The sequence below is a fragment of the Chlorocebus sabaeus genome, chromosome 17 (assembly GCF_047675955.1).
Source record: "Chlorocebus sabaeus isolate Y175 chromosome 17, mChlSab1.0.hap1, whole genome shotgun sequence".
NCBI classification, from domain to species: Eukaryota; Metazoa; Chordata; class Mammalia; order Primates; family Cercopithecidae; genus Chlorocebus; species Chlorocebus sabaeus.
In genome coordinates, this window is record NC_132920.1 from 72,543,563 (window position 1) to 72,559,062 (window position 15,500).

The 15,500-nt window shown below is 35.9% G+C and overlaps 1 protein-coding gene across 4 annotated transcripts in view; it reads left to right on the top strand.

Annotated features, from left to right (window-relative positions):
* The window catches only part of KCNQ5 (potassium voltage-gated channel subfamily Q member 5), a 573,789-nt gene that overhangs the window by 252,567 nt on the left and 305,722 nt on the right, over window positions 1–15,500 (top strand). Inside the window, exon 1 of one of the 4 annotated variants that reach the window (XM_073006155.1) lies at window positions 12,163–13,459. The exons of the other annotated variants lie outside the window; for them this stretch is intronic. Coding sequence (XP_072862256.1) covers window positions 13,305–13,459 — 155 coding nt within the window. The 5' untranslated portion in view covers window positions 12,163–13,304. Of the gene's footprint in view, window positions 1–12,162; window positions 13,460–15,500 lie in introns of those variants that run through there. 4 annotated transcript variants of the gene reach the window in all.

Consider the following 15,500-nt stretch of genomic DNA (forward strand, 5'->3'; position numbering starts at 1 on the left):
CCATTGCTACCTGCAGGAAAATCTTAGGCTGAAGCTCATTACACAGCAGCCAATGAGTGAGAATAAGAGGAGACCAAGTGGCCACCTGGGCTGCCACAAAATATAAGGAAATGGATAGAACAAAGAATGCAAAAAGTAAGCACCTAAAATAAGGCAGATTAAGAAGTGTAAGGTGGTACTTCAAATGCCAAAGAAGTACAAGTACCACTGAATAAGTACAAGTTGCTGCTGAAAGAATGTCATTAATATTTCATTAATATGTCATGCATATTAATTAAATGCAACTATATATGACATAATCATCATTATGGTTATTGCTTGTAAGAATCAATATTCTTAAGGGCATATACAATAAGACTTCTTTAGTTTCTCAGAATTTATATGATGAGATTAATCTCTGTCACATCAAGTAGATCTTCAAAGATATAACTCAGTTTAAAAACCTGATACATATAAAACAACTGAGGTTTGAATTATTTGAAAGTTTTACATCATGATTAGAATGATGTTCTTGCCTGAAGATACTCCCTCCTCAATCTAGGATATAACCCAGAGCCTACAAATCCTGGTAAAAACTACTTTTCACAACTCATGCTATATTAAAAATCCCTGATTGTTGGATTTTATAGACTCCTTTTGAAAATTCAGAACCAAAACCTTTTAAAGGATTTAGGAAAAGAAATATAAAGAAAAAGAAGGAAAAGTCCAATATGAAACAAATACACTTGGAAAAAAAGAAGTCATCAGAATAGAGCATTTGCAAGCAACAGTGAGAGAGAGTATCAGAAAAAGAGCGTTGTGTATGCATAAAGGGTCCATCCTCAGAGATACATCCTCACTTTCCTTTTGATGTGTTCAAGTGAATCTCTGAAACCATGTATAGTGTTGAGTCTATAGCAATAGAAAATCATTATAAAAATTCAATAGAATGAGATACTTTTTTTTTCTTTTTCTGAGACAGAGTCTTGCTTTGTCACTCAGGCTGGGGAGCAGTGGTGCAATCTTGGCTCACTGCAACTTCTGCCCCCTGGGCTTATGCAATCCTCTTACCTCAGCCTCCTGAGTAGCTGGGACCACAGATGCACACTACCATGCTCACCTAATTTTTTGTATTTTAGGTAGAGACAGGGTTTCACCATGTTTCCCAGGCTGGTCTTGAACTCCTGAGCTCAAGTGATTCATCCACCTCGGCCTCCCAAATTGCTGGGATTACAGACGTGAGCCACCTTGCCCAGCAAGATAATTAAAAATTTTAAATGTAGGTCATGGCTAGCTAATCATAATAATTATTATACTCCTCTCTTGCTACACACAAGTCACGTCTCTCAGCCTCAGTTGCCCCATCTTTAAAATGAAATATTAATAATGGCAAATTCATAGGATAGTTATGAAGATTAATATGAGACAATAAGCATAGAGTATCAGAACAACTAAGCAATTTTCTAAATAAGAAATGATTCAACAAAAATTAACTTGTATTATTTTTAATTTGTCAGCTTCATAAGTGCAGAAACCATTTCAATTTTGACTACCTTTATATATACAACCAGGTTGGTACATCAGTGCATTAGTAAATAACAGAAACTTATTATTTCTTGACTAAATAAATTATTACATGGTAAGAAATGGTTCATGACCTCAGGGTGAACACAATCAACTGAAAAAGATAAAAAATTTGACATTTACAAAAGAAGGTACTTTGGTAGGCTGAAGCAGGAGGATCACTTGAGCCCAGGATTCCAAATCCAGCTTGGGCAACATAATGAGACCCTCTCTCTAAAAAACTTTTTAAATTTTTTAAAAGAATGTACTAAATATTATAAAATGAGAAATTTGAAGCACTATGAGAAGGACTTACCTTTCTAACAATATGATGGAATATGTACTCTGAAAATCCTTTTTATAACATCACTTACAAAAATACATAGTTGAGCTGACAAAAAAATAAGGGAGCCCTTTAAAGGCCTAAATTAAGGAGGGATTTTGAATTCAGAGAGAAAATAGTTGATATCTGCCATGTGCTTCTTCCATTGCCTAGTGGCTGAGAGCTTAGATCACACATGCTCAAGAGAAAGGAAGCAGAGCCTTCTAGCTGGTAAGAGGGTCCCGAGTAAAGCAAAAACTGCTTAAGGACAATTGCTGCAAATAAATAATAAAATCAGGTGGGGTAACCACCTCAGAAAGTGAGAGGCTAAAAAAATTAATCTATTTCAACCTTGGATCTCATTGAAGGAAGGAAAAACATCTCCTAGCTCTTAAATCAGTGTCAATTTAAATTCACATTATCTGTGTGTTCCCCCAAACCTAAGTTCACACCTCACATAAGCAGAAGAAAATCCTCTCTGGGAGAATAACCCTTACCCCAAGACTCCAAGAATTCTAACAAATGAATACCCAACGAGCATGAGCTAACATGAGTGAGGGTCAGCAAAAGAAACAAATGACAGACTCAGACTATCAAAGATTACAGATGGTGTGTCAGGCAGTTTTGGAATGTAAAATAGACAAGTAAAATCTTCAATAAATAAAAGAGCATTCCATAAATATGAGTGGGGAGCAAGGGAACTTAGAGATACAGGGGCATCATGCCTGAAAGAAGAATGAATATAACTTATAGAAATTATTATGTGTATGTGTGTGTGCGCATGTGTAGTAAACATTAGCATCTTAGACACAACTGAAGAGAGAACTAGTAAAGTAAAATATAGACATGAAGAAATTACCCAGAATGCAGTATAAAGATGAAAAATATGAAAGAGAAGTTAAAAGGTACATGTAATCAGAATTCCAGAAAGAATACAGAATTACAGAGAAGAGGAAATATTTTAGAACATAATTGTTAAGAAATTTCCAGAATTGAAGAGAAACAGCAGTTATCCAATTCTAGCAGCCAAATTTGTTCCAAAGTGGAGTAATAAAATGAAATCCATACACACTATAGACAAACTGTAGAACACAGAATAGTCTCATAAGAAGCCAGAGAAAATAAGCAGATAATATAGAATGACAATTAGACTGACAATTCTTAGCAATAATGGAATATAGAAGGCTGAAATAATTATTTTAAAGTTCTGAGAGATAAATTACTGACAAGTGTAATGGTATGTCTTTCAAGCACAAAAGCAAAACAACTTCGTTTTTGGTCATTCCAAAAAATAAATATTAAAAACTGAAACTAAATAATTTATTACCCAGAAATGCTCACACATATGTTTTCCTAAAAGATCTACTTAAATAAAAAGACAAATTGCCCCAGAAAGGTTGTCTTATCTAAAGACAAAAAAGAATGATGAGCATTATTATGTAATTATAAGCAAATAGATGGAAAAAGCTAATTTTTATAGTGTTAAAAACTACTGAAAAACAATTACAAATAAATTTTAAGAGGATTATCAGAATAAAAATGTTCTAAGAAAGAAGGAAAATTTTCTTAAAGGAAGATGTATTAGTCCATTTTTATGCTGCTGATAAAGACATCCCTGAGACTAGAAAGAAAAAGATGTTTAGTGGACTCACAGTTCCACATGGCTGGGGAGGCCTCACAATCATGGTGAATGGCAAGGAGGAGCAAGTCACATCTTACTTGGATGGCAGCAGGCAAAGAGAGAACTTGTGCAGGGAAACTCTCATTTTTAAAACCATCAGATCTCATGAGACTTATTAACCATCACAAGAACAGCACAGGAAAGACCCATCCCCATAATTCAGTCACCTCCTACCATGACACGTGGGAATTGTGGGAGTTACAATTCAGGATGAGATTTGGGTGAGGACACAGCCACACCATCTCAGAAGATCTGAGATACAAGAAAGTATGGTGAATAAATAAATCTAAACAAATGTTGACTACAAATAATTGAACATAATATTTAATTTGCATATAATTCATACAATTATAAAGCAAGACAACAGCGTATCAGTTGTTGATAGTGGTGGTGATTGAAGTTGTGTTCAAAGGTCCTTGTATTATTCCAAAAGTGGGTAAATATACTGATTAAACTGTATTGAGTTGTGTATGCATATTAGAAATTAGAGTAAGCACTAAAATTATAGAGTTCAAGACTGCAATTCCAAAACTAGCAGACAGAAAAACTAAGAAGGGGGGAAAAAAACCTAATTAGCTCAAAAAGACGAAAAGGAGAAATTTTTTAAAAGCACGAATATACTGTTAACCAAGTGAGTGAAAATTGGCTACATACTTGAATTAAAAGACAAAGAATGACAGATAATACATTTTAACTAACAATATTATGCTTATAAGCAACCCACTTAAAAATATAACACATTAATATTAAAAATAAAATTGTGAGAAAATAACTACCAAGAAAACAAACCAAAGGGAGCTGATACAGCTTTAAAATCAGATGAAATAAAGTTTAAGATCATGAAAAACATTGTCATAGATAAAGAGAGTTAATACATAAAGTAAAATGTTAAAAGTTGGCAGAACTACAAGAAGAAACTGGCAGATCTTGTCTGCTAAGAAGTAGAAGGTAAGTTAATGCATCCTAGGCAGTACAAGGAAGGTTTTTCAGAAAAGATGAGACCTGTATTGGAACTCAAAGGTGCGGAAGTTGGCAAAATAAATAGGGTAGAATTGATAAATATCAGGAAACAAGTTTACAAAAGCAGAGAACATAGCATTTCTGAGAAACTGCAAGTGCTTTAATATGACTCTGTGCACAGAGGGCCGGTAATAATGAGTAAATGAAGAACTAGCACACTAGTTTTATGCACTTAGACTTTATCTTGAAAAATGTGTAAAATCACTGAAGAACCTTAAGCAGACAAGAGTCATAGTCAAATTTTACTTTGAGACCAGTAATTCTGGTGGTGCTGAGCATAATGGCTTAGAAGGGATCCAGACTGCATTTGTGATGAACCATACATGTTTCTGGTCTCAGAGTTGGAGAACCATAAAGTAGCAACAACGACTATAAAATCAAACATCAGTCCACATGATCTGGGCCTTACTGCTCTTTGTAATGCCCAGATAATAAGTTTCCAGTTCCACTAAGTGTTAGTGAATACCCATCACTTGGCCAAATATAGGGGTGTCTTACTTTTCCGCCAGGTTGCATTCCTGAATAGTCCTTCATTTACATTTTTTAAGTTAGTTAATATTTATTGTGCAAACTACTACTTCCAAGCATACTTTTGTAGGCACTGGGAATACAGCAGTGGGCAGAAGAAAAAATTCCCTTCCTTCATGGAGCCCACATTCTGTGTGTACATCTGTGTGTCTGTGTCTCTGTGTATTTGTACATGTATAGGAAGATACAAACAATAAACATTCCACATAAGTAAATTATATAGGACATTAGAGAGTAATAAATACTATGGAAAAATAAAAGAGAGCAAGGGAGATGGAGAGTGCCTAAGCAAAGAAAAGATTATGGTTTTTAGGCGTCATGAGGGAACCTTGCTAAGGAAATATCTGAACTAGGACTTGAATGCAGTGAGGAATAAACCATGCAAATATTGAATAAACAGTATTCCAGGCAGCAGCAACAATAAAGTTAAAGACCCTGGAGTGTGATTGTGCCTGGTGTGTTGAAGAACATCAAGGAGGTCACTGTGGCTGGAACAGAATGAGGCAGAGGAGAAATAGATTAGATAGGACCTTGGAGCCTTGGAAGCCACTGGGAAGCTTTGATCAGGCAGTTGGTCAACAGCGTATAACTGATGCATTTATAGTGTGTGTTAGGAATAGCCTGAGATGTATTCAAGTAAAGACTTATATTCCCCCTTCACCTTCCACCCTCCTTTCTTGCCATTTCTGATTACTGAAGGTATAAAATGAAGCAGTACCACCAAGGCCATGGTAAGAGAAACAAACTCACTTTGACTCAGTATCTACTATGTGCTAAGCGCCATGCTAGAAACTATACTTTTATCTCAATTCAGCAGCAAAATCAGTCTATCAAGTTTCAGTGGCACAAAGAGAACACAGAAATATTTTAGTCAATTACCAAATGGTAAGCTACAATTTTTTAATAAGTACCCCCTGCATAAAGAAAAGATAAATGTTTAAGTTGGTGGATTTCTGAATTACTCTGATTTGATCATTATACATTATATGAATGTATCAAAATATCGCATGTACCTAGAAAATATGTACATCCATTACATATCAGTAATAATTTTTTAAAAGCTCCCAATCCCTCTCGAACATTTGCTAAGGGCACTGTGGCTGTTTGCAGCCCTGTATGCAGAAACCTCTATGAACGTGTAGGGTACAAGGCAGAGAGAACTGAGTTCAGTCAGAACTGAATGGTGCCTGGAATGTGCCCAGCCTCCCAAGAAGATGTCTGTTTACCCTCAGCGAGCAGTCACGGTGCCCTCTGCCCAGGAGGGCAGGATTAGCTTTGAAGCAGGGTTCTTTATTTCTCTTTTTAGAAAAGCTCTGTTGAAACACAATTGATATATTTAAAATTGCACATATTTAATATACACATTTTGATGAGTTTGGACATATGTACATACTTGTGATACCATCACCATAATCAGCATACTAAGTATATTCATCACCCATCAAAATTACCTTGTGTTCTTTTGTGGTTTGATTTTGTTTTGTGATAAGAGCACTTAACATGGGCTCTATCCTCTTAACATACTTCAAAGGGTACGATACCTTATTGTTAACTATAGGTACTATATTGTACAGCAGATCTCTAGAACTTATTCATCTGGTATGACTGAAACTATATAGGGTTTTTCATTTCTGTGGCAACTCTCTATATGAAAGAGCTCTTTGTGGGGGAAGTTATTAGACTGCATTAAAACAAGTCATTGAGAATAGCAGTGGGGTTGTGGTGTGTGGCAGTGGCTGCTGCTATGGGAGGTTGTGTGCCTGGTGGTCACGAATTGTGGAATACTAGGACACACCAGGATCAAAAACATCTTGCCGAGGTTCTTATTCTTGATGGAAATAGATTTGTATTTCATAAATTATCAGATAAAAACCTTTGTGTCTTAACTAAAAGTAAAGTGGGGGTCCCAGTGACAAGCTTTGCAAAACCCCCACATCACATAAGCACATCATATCAGAAGACAGTAGAAAGAATTGTGAGCATCAAGATTGACACCAACCATCTGGCCCTTGTAAAGAGACCATGTAGCGCTCCCAAGGGAACTCTAGTAATTGGAATGGAATGAACTCTATCCAAGTATCTGCAAAACTCCTAAATGAGATTAACAAATCATTGTCCACTGTTGTGGAAGAATTTTGGGAAATGGGAAAGGTGCTGGAAGACTAGAGACAGACAAATTTTATTGCTGATTCTACTATGGTAGGGAATTTCAAGAGCCAACAAGCTTCACATTGATCAAAAGCAATATTCTCGAATGGATTGAATAGGTGGGTATATGAGTACTTTGAAAAGCGAGTGTCCTTGGGATCCTGTATATACTCACCAATAACAAATCACGTTACTCTTACTTTAATTCCTTGTTTGACAGATTTACTATGTCCATAACACTAGTATTGCACAGTGAAATCCAGATTTCAGTAGTTGACAAAATCTAACCTGAAAGTCTTCAGAAAATGTTCATTTATTCAATTCTACACATTGAGTATGCGTAAATGGTTGGATGACCATACTCAAAAAGTGTCAATTCAGATATTTTAGAGAATTATCAATATATGAATGAAGATATGTGGATAAAGGATCCTTCATACCCAGATAATCTATGATATTAATACTCTTACCTGATTACTATCACTATTAACCATGGCTAAAAAGCCTAGAAAAAAAGTGACAAATTTAAGTGATTTAAAGAAAACACTATGTAACTAAAATTGCCTGCTCCATATGCCCCCAAAATGGTTACATAATCTACAGTCATGTAATTAATGCCTCAAAAATAATGGAGTTGCATAATTTATGCAATGTTAGAATTCAGTGCCACCTAAGGTGCAACTCTACCATCTTGTTTAATCCTTTCTAAAATAAAGAAATATATAAACATATACTGATTTTAGATGCGTAATTTTAAAACAAAAATATAATCGCTATTATCAGGCAAGACTATTCTAGAATCCTTTATCATCCATTCTCCATTTACCTCAAAAATCTGATAGTAATCTAGAAGGCAGGAAGGCTTGAATGTCCACACATTTGGATATAGGCTTTCAGAGGCTCTCAGATCTGGGGTTATAGTAATTATTGCTATGTTAGCAACACCGTGAATACTACACTTTATGGTCAATTTAAAGAAACTTGGGGTCATTTTTACTGTGTGTAACGGTATGTCTTTCTCATTAGATTTAGAGCCTAATCCCCATGTAAGAGGCTACTCACATTTGCATTAGCTATATATATACTATCACAGAATGATGGACAAAGATTTCTCTCTCCCCTCAAAAAGGAAAACCATTAGCATTTACTGGGTGCTTGCTAGAAGAGCATCATTTTAGGATCTCTAAGTACTTTAATTAAAACATAGAACCTTCCTTCAGGAAGATCAGAACTCATCTCCACCAGGAGCAACACTTTATGCACAACAGAAAGTTCCTGTTCTTAGGTTCTTACTGCTCTAGGTTATCTTAGACTGGTCTAGTAGATCTAAAATAGGTCAGGTTTGATCAGATAATTTGTAGTGCCTCAATTGGTCAGAGCCCTTGACATACATGGGTCTTCCCTAGTTTTGAGGAGGAGCATTGCTAACTCACATTTGTGATGAAAGTTCACCCAGATCCCTGTAGCAAACTATGCCAGTGGCTTTACTACAGAGGTACCTCTCTGGCAGATTTGGAGATTTCAAGCAAATGTATCAAACCCTAATGTGCTATGACAGGAGGATTTCCTCCACCAATCATAAGTAGAAATGCCTGGGAGCTATTATTCAATAGGAAACAAAGCTCCTTCAGCTGAAAAGCAATTTGCAGACTGACACTCCTGCTACAGCAATTTTTATCATGAGTTTGTACTTTGAATGGAGCCTACCTAAAAAAAAAAAAAAAAAAAAAAAAAAAAAAAAAAAAAAAAAAAGACAATGTATCTTATATCCTGGATGTTCCAGATTTTGAAACAGAACATTCATAGCAGAAAGTATCAGTTTTCGGAAGCTCTTCTGCTCTGAATTAAAATACCTGAGTTAGGTTTTTGGTTTTTGGTTTTTGGTTTTTTTGGTTTTTTTTCTTGTTTAAACAAGAAAAAAGTATAGTGCCCATAACAAATTATATTGTTTATCAGTCATATAAGCCCATAAAGCAGAACCATATGAATACAGTCCCTGTAAAGTTATAGTGGGAAAAGATAGACATATGGACATCCTGGGGGAAGAGGCAGCCATGTTCATTTTCCATTTGCCTACCCCAGAATATTCCATATTGTGTAAAATTTTTCCATGCATGCGCATCTCCAAAAATGAAAATAAGAATTATAAAACAGCTTTGTGAGCATGGTGCCAGCAGAAGAGTAGGGTAGGGCTGGATGCATAATCAACATTTTTAATGTAAGGACTGCTGGCAAGCAGTGTGGGCCAGCAGAGCACACGGGAAGCTGAGGAGCGGCCATAGATACACTGGAGATTGGAGACTTCTCTGTCCTAGGCTGTTTTTGAGATGTGTGCATCAGGCTATTGTGCTTTTTTTTTAAATACCAATTCCAGACATTTTTTTTCTTTGTAAAATAAGGTTATCAAAAAGAGGAGCAAAGAATGTTTCCACCAGTTTATGAGTGTGTGGCAATGGGCAGGAAACCTGGCTGTCTTCAACAGAAAGGGAGTGGGAACCATCAGGAGATTGGAAGAGATGCTTTTGCAGGGAGCTTGAGAGAAAATTTTGACACACATCTTCCCCAACCTAAACTGCAATGCAATGCTTTAGGAGAGCTGGGCACCATGTTAAAATCTGGTTAAACTAAATATTGTACTGTTACTGTTTCCTTCTCTTGGTAAACACTGACTTGGTAAGAAAAAATGATATCCTTTGTATATGAATTTGTTCTCCCGGTAATAATAATGAATTTGGAGCTATTTTTCCACACCATTTTTGCTGCCCAGGCAGATGTTATCAAGCCAGCTCACTAAGCTTAAGTGAGTAATCCACGAACATTCATTTATTTAATAAATTTTAATTAAGCATCTACTCTATGCCAGGCACAGTGCTTGGTACAATCACAGTAGAAATATTGCTTCTACTCCAAGCTCCTGCTTATTGAAACTATACCAGGGAGGCCTAGCTTTCCCAGGTCATCCTGGGGCCCTAAACCCACAGCTCCTAGCAGGGATTCTCATCCTTTCTGATGTTCTAATACTATATAATTAGGTATATAATTAGGTACTGTGAACAACCTTCACTCCTAAAAGAATGATTAGAGTTTGTTTGCCCTATACATTAAATTGAAAATAATTTGGTGTAGAACTTTATAGTAGACTTCAGAATAACTTAAAACATTCTCAAATACTGAAATCTAAACAACCATTCTGCAAGAGCAACTTTTCTGGGCCCTTTTAACATTTGTCATCTCTATTGACTCAAATGAGTCAAAGTAATTATTCTGACACTTGAAATTTTACCTTTAACGTTTCCTAGGAAACATAGCTTATACTCACCTCTACACTTCTTGTGGGTTCATTTAAAGAGGAAGTAATCTGGAAAACAGCCATGAATAACAGAATTACCCAGTACCTTGATGTTTTCTCATTTCTCTGCCGGGATTCAGCCCCACAGCTGTCACTGTACCTCTATAGGAACTTAGTTCTTATATGGCAACTTGAGTGGCATCGAGCTCTGATAGAAGGTCATAACATCTTTGTTAGAAATAATATGCAAATTTTTCCAAGAGGTTATGTCTCAAGTTTCTATTCTAAAAGCAAGAAAAGTCACAAAACAAATTTCTTTGTAGATCAAATATTAAGAGGTGAAGAAAATTAATTTCCCTCTGGCTTTTGTCTTGGTTGACAATTCTTCTGGGAAAAGGTTGATTATTTTTACGATTCCTCATGGAGACCGTCAGCTCTGCCTGATTAACTGAAAACTAGCATAAAAAGATTGTATAATGAACATTATTCATATAAAATTATTCCTTTCAGAGGCTAAATAAGAAAATTTGCCTTACGTAGAGGAAAATTTGGCACTCTGTGTTGGTTGTCTTACTTTGATTACCAAAAATCACTTTTTGAATCCTGTGTGATAACTCCTACATTTTAGACTAGCAATTGATCTCAGAGGGAGTAAATAACATGGCCACACAACTATTATGTGGTCAGACAAGGATTTGAGTGCGGTAATTATTAACTGGGAGTGTCCATGAGCACGTGTGCACACACACACACAGACACACACACACAAGCTCAGTTCCACACATTCTGATTCAATAGGTTTAGGGTGGAGCCCCAGTAATCCCAGCACTTTGAGAGGCCGAGACAGGTGGATCACAAGGTCAGGAGATGGAGAGACCATCCTGGCTAACACAGTGAAACCCTGTCTCTACTAAAAAAAAAGAAATAAAAATAAAATAAAATAAAATAAAGTTAGCTGGGCATGGTGGCGGGCACCTGTAGTCCCAGCTACTTGGGAGGCTGAGGCAGGAGAATGGTGTGAACCCAGGAGGCGGAGCTTGCAGTGAGCGGAGATCGTGCCACCGCACTCCAGCCTGGGCGACAGAGCAAGACTCCGTCTCAAAAAAAAAAAAAAAAAACGCTCCATAGGTGATTTGTGTGCTCATCCCAGTTGAGAACCACTACCCAATATGCTACTTCAACTTTAGAAGGGCTGTGAAATGAGAAGAACGCTCCCCAAAACATCTGATTAACAATTTAAAAACGTGCCATTGATAACATGATTTTTTAAAATAGGACCTTTTGAAGGAAAAGAAGAAAGGGTGCAGTCATATGGATTCTTTAAGAAAAAAAAACAAGGAGAACCAGGGTTAGCAAGAACATTAAGTCACACTTTGAATTAGGCATTACCATGTACAGTATAATGAACTCAATTTCTGGGTTGTTTAACCACTGAGGAATATGTATAATATATATTCAACATGTATATTAGAGTCAACATATATATAACATATAATATATACTATATATATTCAACATATATATAACTTACCCATAATAGGCCTAATGCATTTATTTAATGTTTATGTATATTAAAACTGTTAGTCTTTTTAAAGAATGAAAAAAGGACTTTAGAGGCTTTTCTCTTACATCCAAAGTAATATATATTAATTCTCAAGGGATTTATAAAGTATTATAGGTCAGAAAGTCTTTGTGTCTATTCCAGAAAATGAAGTTACTTACCAGAAATTTCAGTGAGATCTTTACTAGATGGATTGGACAAGTTCTAAGAGAGTTGGACATTGTAGAAGGATTGTTTTTTATTTTAAAACAATGTGCCTAAGTCACAAAACTTAATAGTCTCAAAATAGACAATGGATTGAGTTCCAAAAGTTTATTTCTTAGCAAGTCTATTAAATTATAACAAAGTTATCTACAAATTATAATAAAGTACTCAATGAGAGTTCGTAAAGGAGGTCACAATGTAGTTGAAATGTCATATAGTTTCCTTGAAAAACGCTTGAAAATAATACTTCTATACTTATTTAACAGTATTTAAACCAAGTCTTTAATTGAGTAGTCATAGTAGGTATAAAACACTGTTGGAAATGGCAGACAAAAAGCAAGTTTTAACTTTGCATGTTGACTGTACCCTAAAAGTACCCTATGTGGATTATTTACTTAGTAAATTGTGTTAATCATGATCTCCATTAAATGTTTAGAAGAAGATTATTGAAGAAAAACAAAAAGAAATACCAACTTGTAAAAAAAAAAATTTAAAGTAGTGAGTCTCAAATTTCAATTACCAAGAAACTGAAGAGTTCATGTAAAATGCAGATTCCATGCTGTAATTGCAGAGATTCAGACTCAGAAGGTCAGATATTGGAAATTTTATATTTCTAACAAATACACAGTAAGAAGCACTAAAAATTTGTCCATAACTGTACTGCTTTTTGCTTGTCCCAGTATAATTTTTAATAACACCCACTCCCAGTCTCAGTGTACTTATTTGGATGATAAATTATGGTCAACGGAGGTTTAGAGTACGTAGAATTCTCTAAAGTCTTCCAAGTTGTAAAAAGTGCCGCTCCTAGAATTGGTAGGTGCAGGGGCCTTTGAAAACAGTATGCTGAGAATAGATAGGGCTCAAGGACAGTATCTCCAATTGAACTTTTAATGAACTCCCGTAGGCGCCAAGAAGGCGGGCAGATAAAGAAGAGCATAGAAACAAAGAACTGAGTAGAAGGTTACATGTGGGAAAAGAAAGTTTGTTTTGCATTGCATTCTTTCTGCTGATGTGGGGTTTATGGAGTATAGATAAAGTGAGGCGGAGGCTCTGGGCGCGGCCGCCATGTTCTCTGTGTGTCTTTGTCTTTGTGTGTGTTCTTTCATTCTCCACCACCCCCGGCACGGACCCCAACAAGTGGCGCAGCGAGCAGGGTCAGCACGGGTGAGTAGGGGAGAACAAGAAGGGGAACCCCCTAGGAGCAGGTAAGGCTCGGATATTGTTAAGGGGAACCTTCTTAAGCTTTCACTATGGGAATTCCATCTCTCTGGCCTCAGAATATTTACGGCTGTTTCAAGGACTGTTGCTGTCTATGGGAGTAAAAGTGAAAGAAAAAGACTTTGAAGCGATTGTTTGCCCATGTTGAATAACATTGTTACTGGTTTCAGTATCAGACTAAAGTGCAGCTGAATCGGAAAAAATGGTTACAGGTAGTAAAAGCTCTGCTTAGAGCTCTCTTGTTAGGGGATATTATGCCTCTAAAATTGTGGACCTTGTGTAACTCTATTACTCAGACATTAGAGTTACTTGAGACTGATTCGAAGTGTGGTAATGTAGCCACAGGAGGAAAGGTATCTAAGGATTTAGAAAAATAAAATAAAATAAATCTGAAATGGAGCCCATTTGTGCCAGGGTAACAAAAGGGGGAGAAAAAAAAAAAGCCGGCTCTTCCTTCTTCTAAGGGAAATTCTGACATACAGTGTATTATGGAAATGCTTCAACAAATATTACAGATACATTCTTCTAATTCACCTTTGTGAGCTTTCCCTGTTTCTTTTCCTTCTGCCCTGTTAAAAGAGGATTTTCCAGTGCCTCCAACCCCCCGGCTTCCTTATCTTTACCTTTGTTTGGCAAAGTTTTCTCAGTGCCTTGCCCGCCATTGGGGGAGGGAAAAAAGGAAAAGAAAAAAAACAAAATTTAAGGAGCTGGATCTGTTTCCAATTATTTGTGCTTCTTTTGCTCCTAATGCTCAGTTTTCAAATGGTGGCAATAATGTCCAATTTAATGCCTTACAAATTAAATTTTTATAAGAAATGAAAGCTGCCATTTCTAACTATGAACCCCTATCCTTGGTCTTCTTGATATTTTTTCATCAGAAAATTTGATAATTCCTATAGACTAAAAGACTTTGGGGAAGGCTTTTCTTGATCGTTCTCAGTGGTTACAATTACACAACTGGTAAATAAACAAGACACATGTACAGGCTAAAAAAAATGTTATGTGTGATCCCCCAGGAGCCACTGAGAAACAACTCACAGACACAGGCCAATATGCTACTCTTAATGCTCAGACTGGTCTAGATAATGTTGCCCTTACTCAAATCGAGACTTTGTTTTTAAGGGCCTAAAATAAGGTAAAAATAACAGAAAAATCTTCCCTTTCCTCTGTAAAGATTTTACAGGACACAAATGAACAATATACAAATTTCGTAGCCCGTCTTCAGAATACTGTCTTAAAAATTGTGGGTACTGACTTTACTTCAAAAATTTTGTTACAAACGTTGTCTTTTAAAAATACTTATACTAACTGTCAAAAATTGTTAAAATCGTTAAAGGCCAATGGGGCCAATTTAGATAAATATATTAAAACTTATGTTAGTGTTGGAGGGGCTATTTATAATGCTCAATTATTTACTGGAGCTTTGTCTAAAGCCTTAAAAGGAAATAACAAACAAGGTGTTTGCTTTCAATGTGGTAAACCTAGACATTTCAAAAAAAAAGTCATAAAAATTAAACACTTTTATCCCTCAAGGCAGAAAGCTGCCTTCAGAGGTGTACAAATGTTGTGGTAAAGGTTAACATTGGACAAATAAATGTCGTTTCAAAACTGATAAAAGTAAAAATTTACTGTCTCCTCTCCTAAAAAATGAGAGCCGGGGCCCACAGGCTTGGGGCCCCAACAATTTATGTCACCAGGTCTAAAAGTGTAGTTGGTTTATCAGTCTTTACAAATAAAAAATATATATAAAAAAAATACACAAACTAACTAGGTTTCTTGTAATAAATCACTAAACTAGTCAAAGGACCAAAAAATACAAGATCAGCGTAACTCTAAAAGATGTAAAATTATGGTTCTACACTTATTACATTAAACAACTAAAATAAATAGACGTAATATTAACAATAATAACAGTAATAATAGCCATAGTATACTGAGTACTTACTATGTGTCCACTACTGTAAAAAAAATCTTCACTTACATTTAG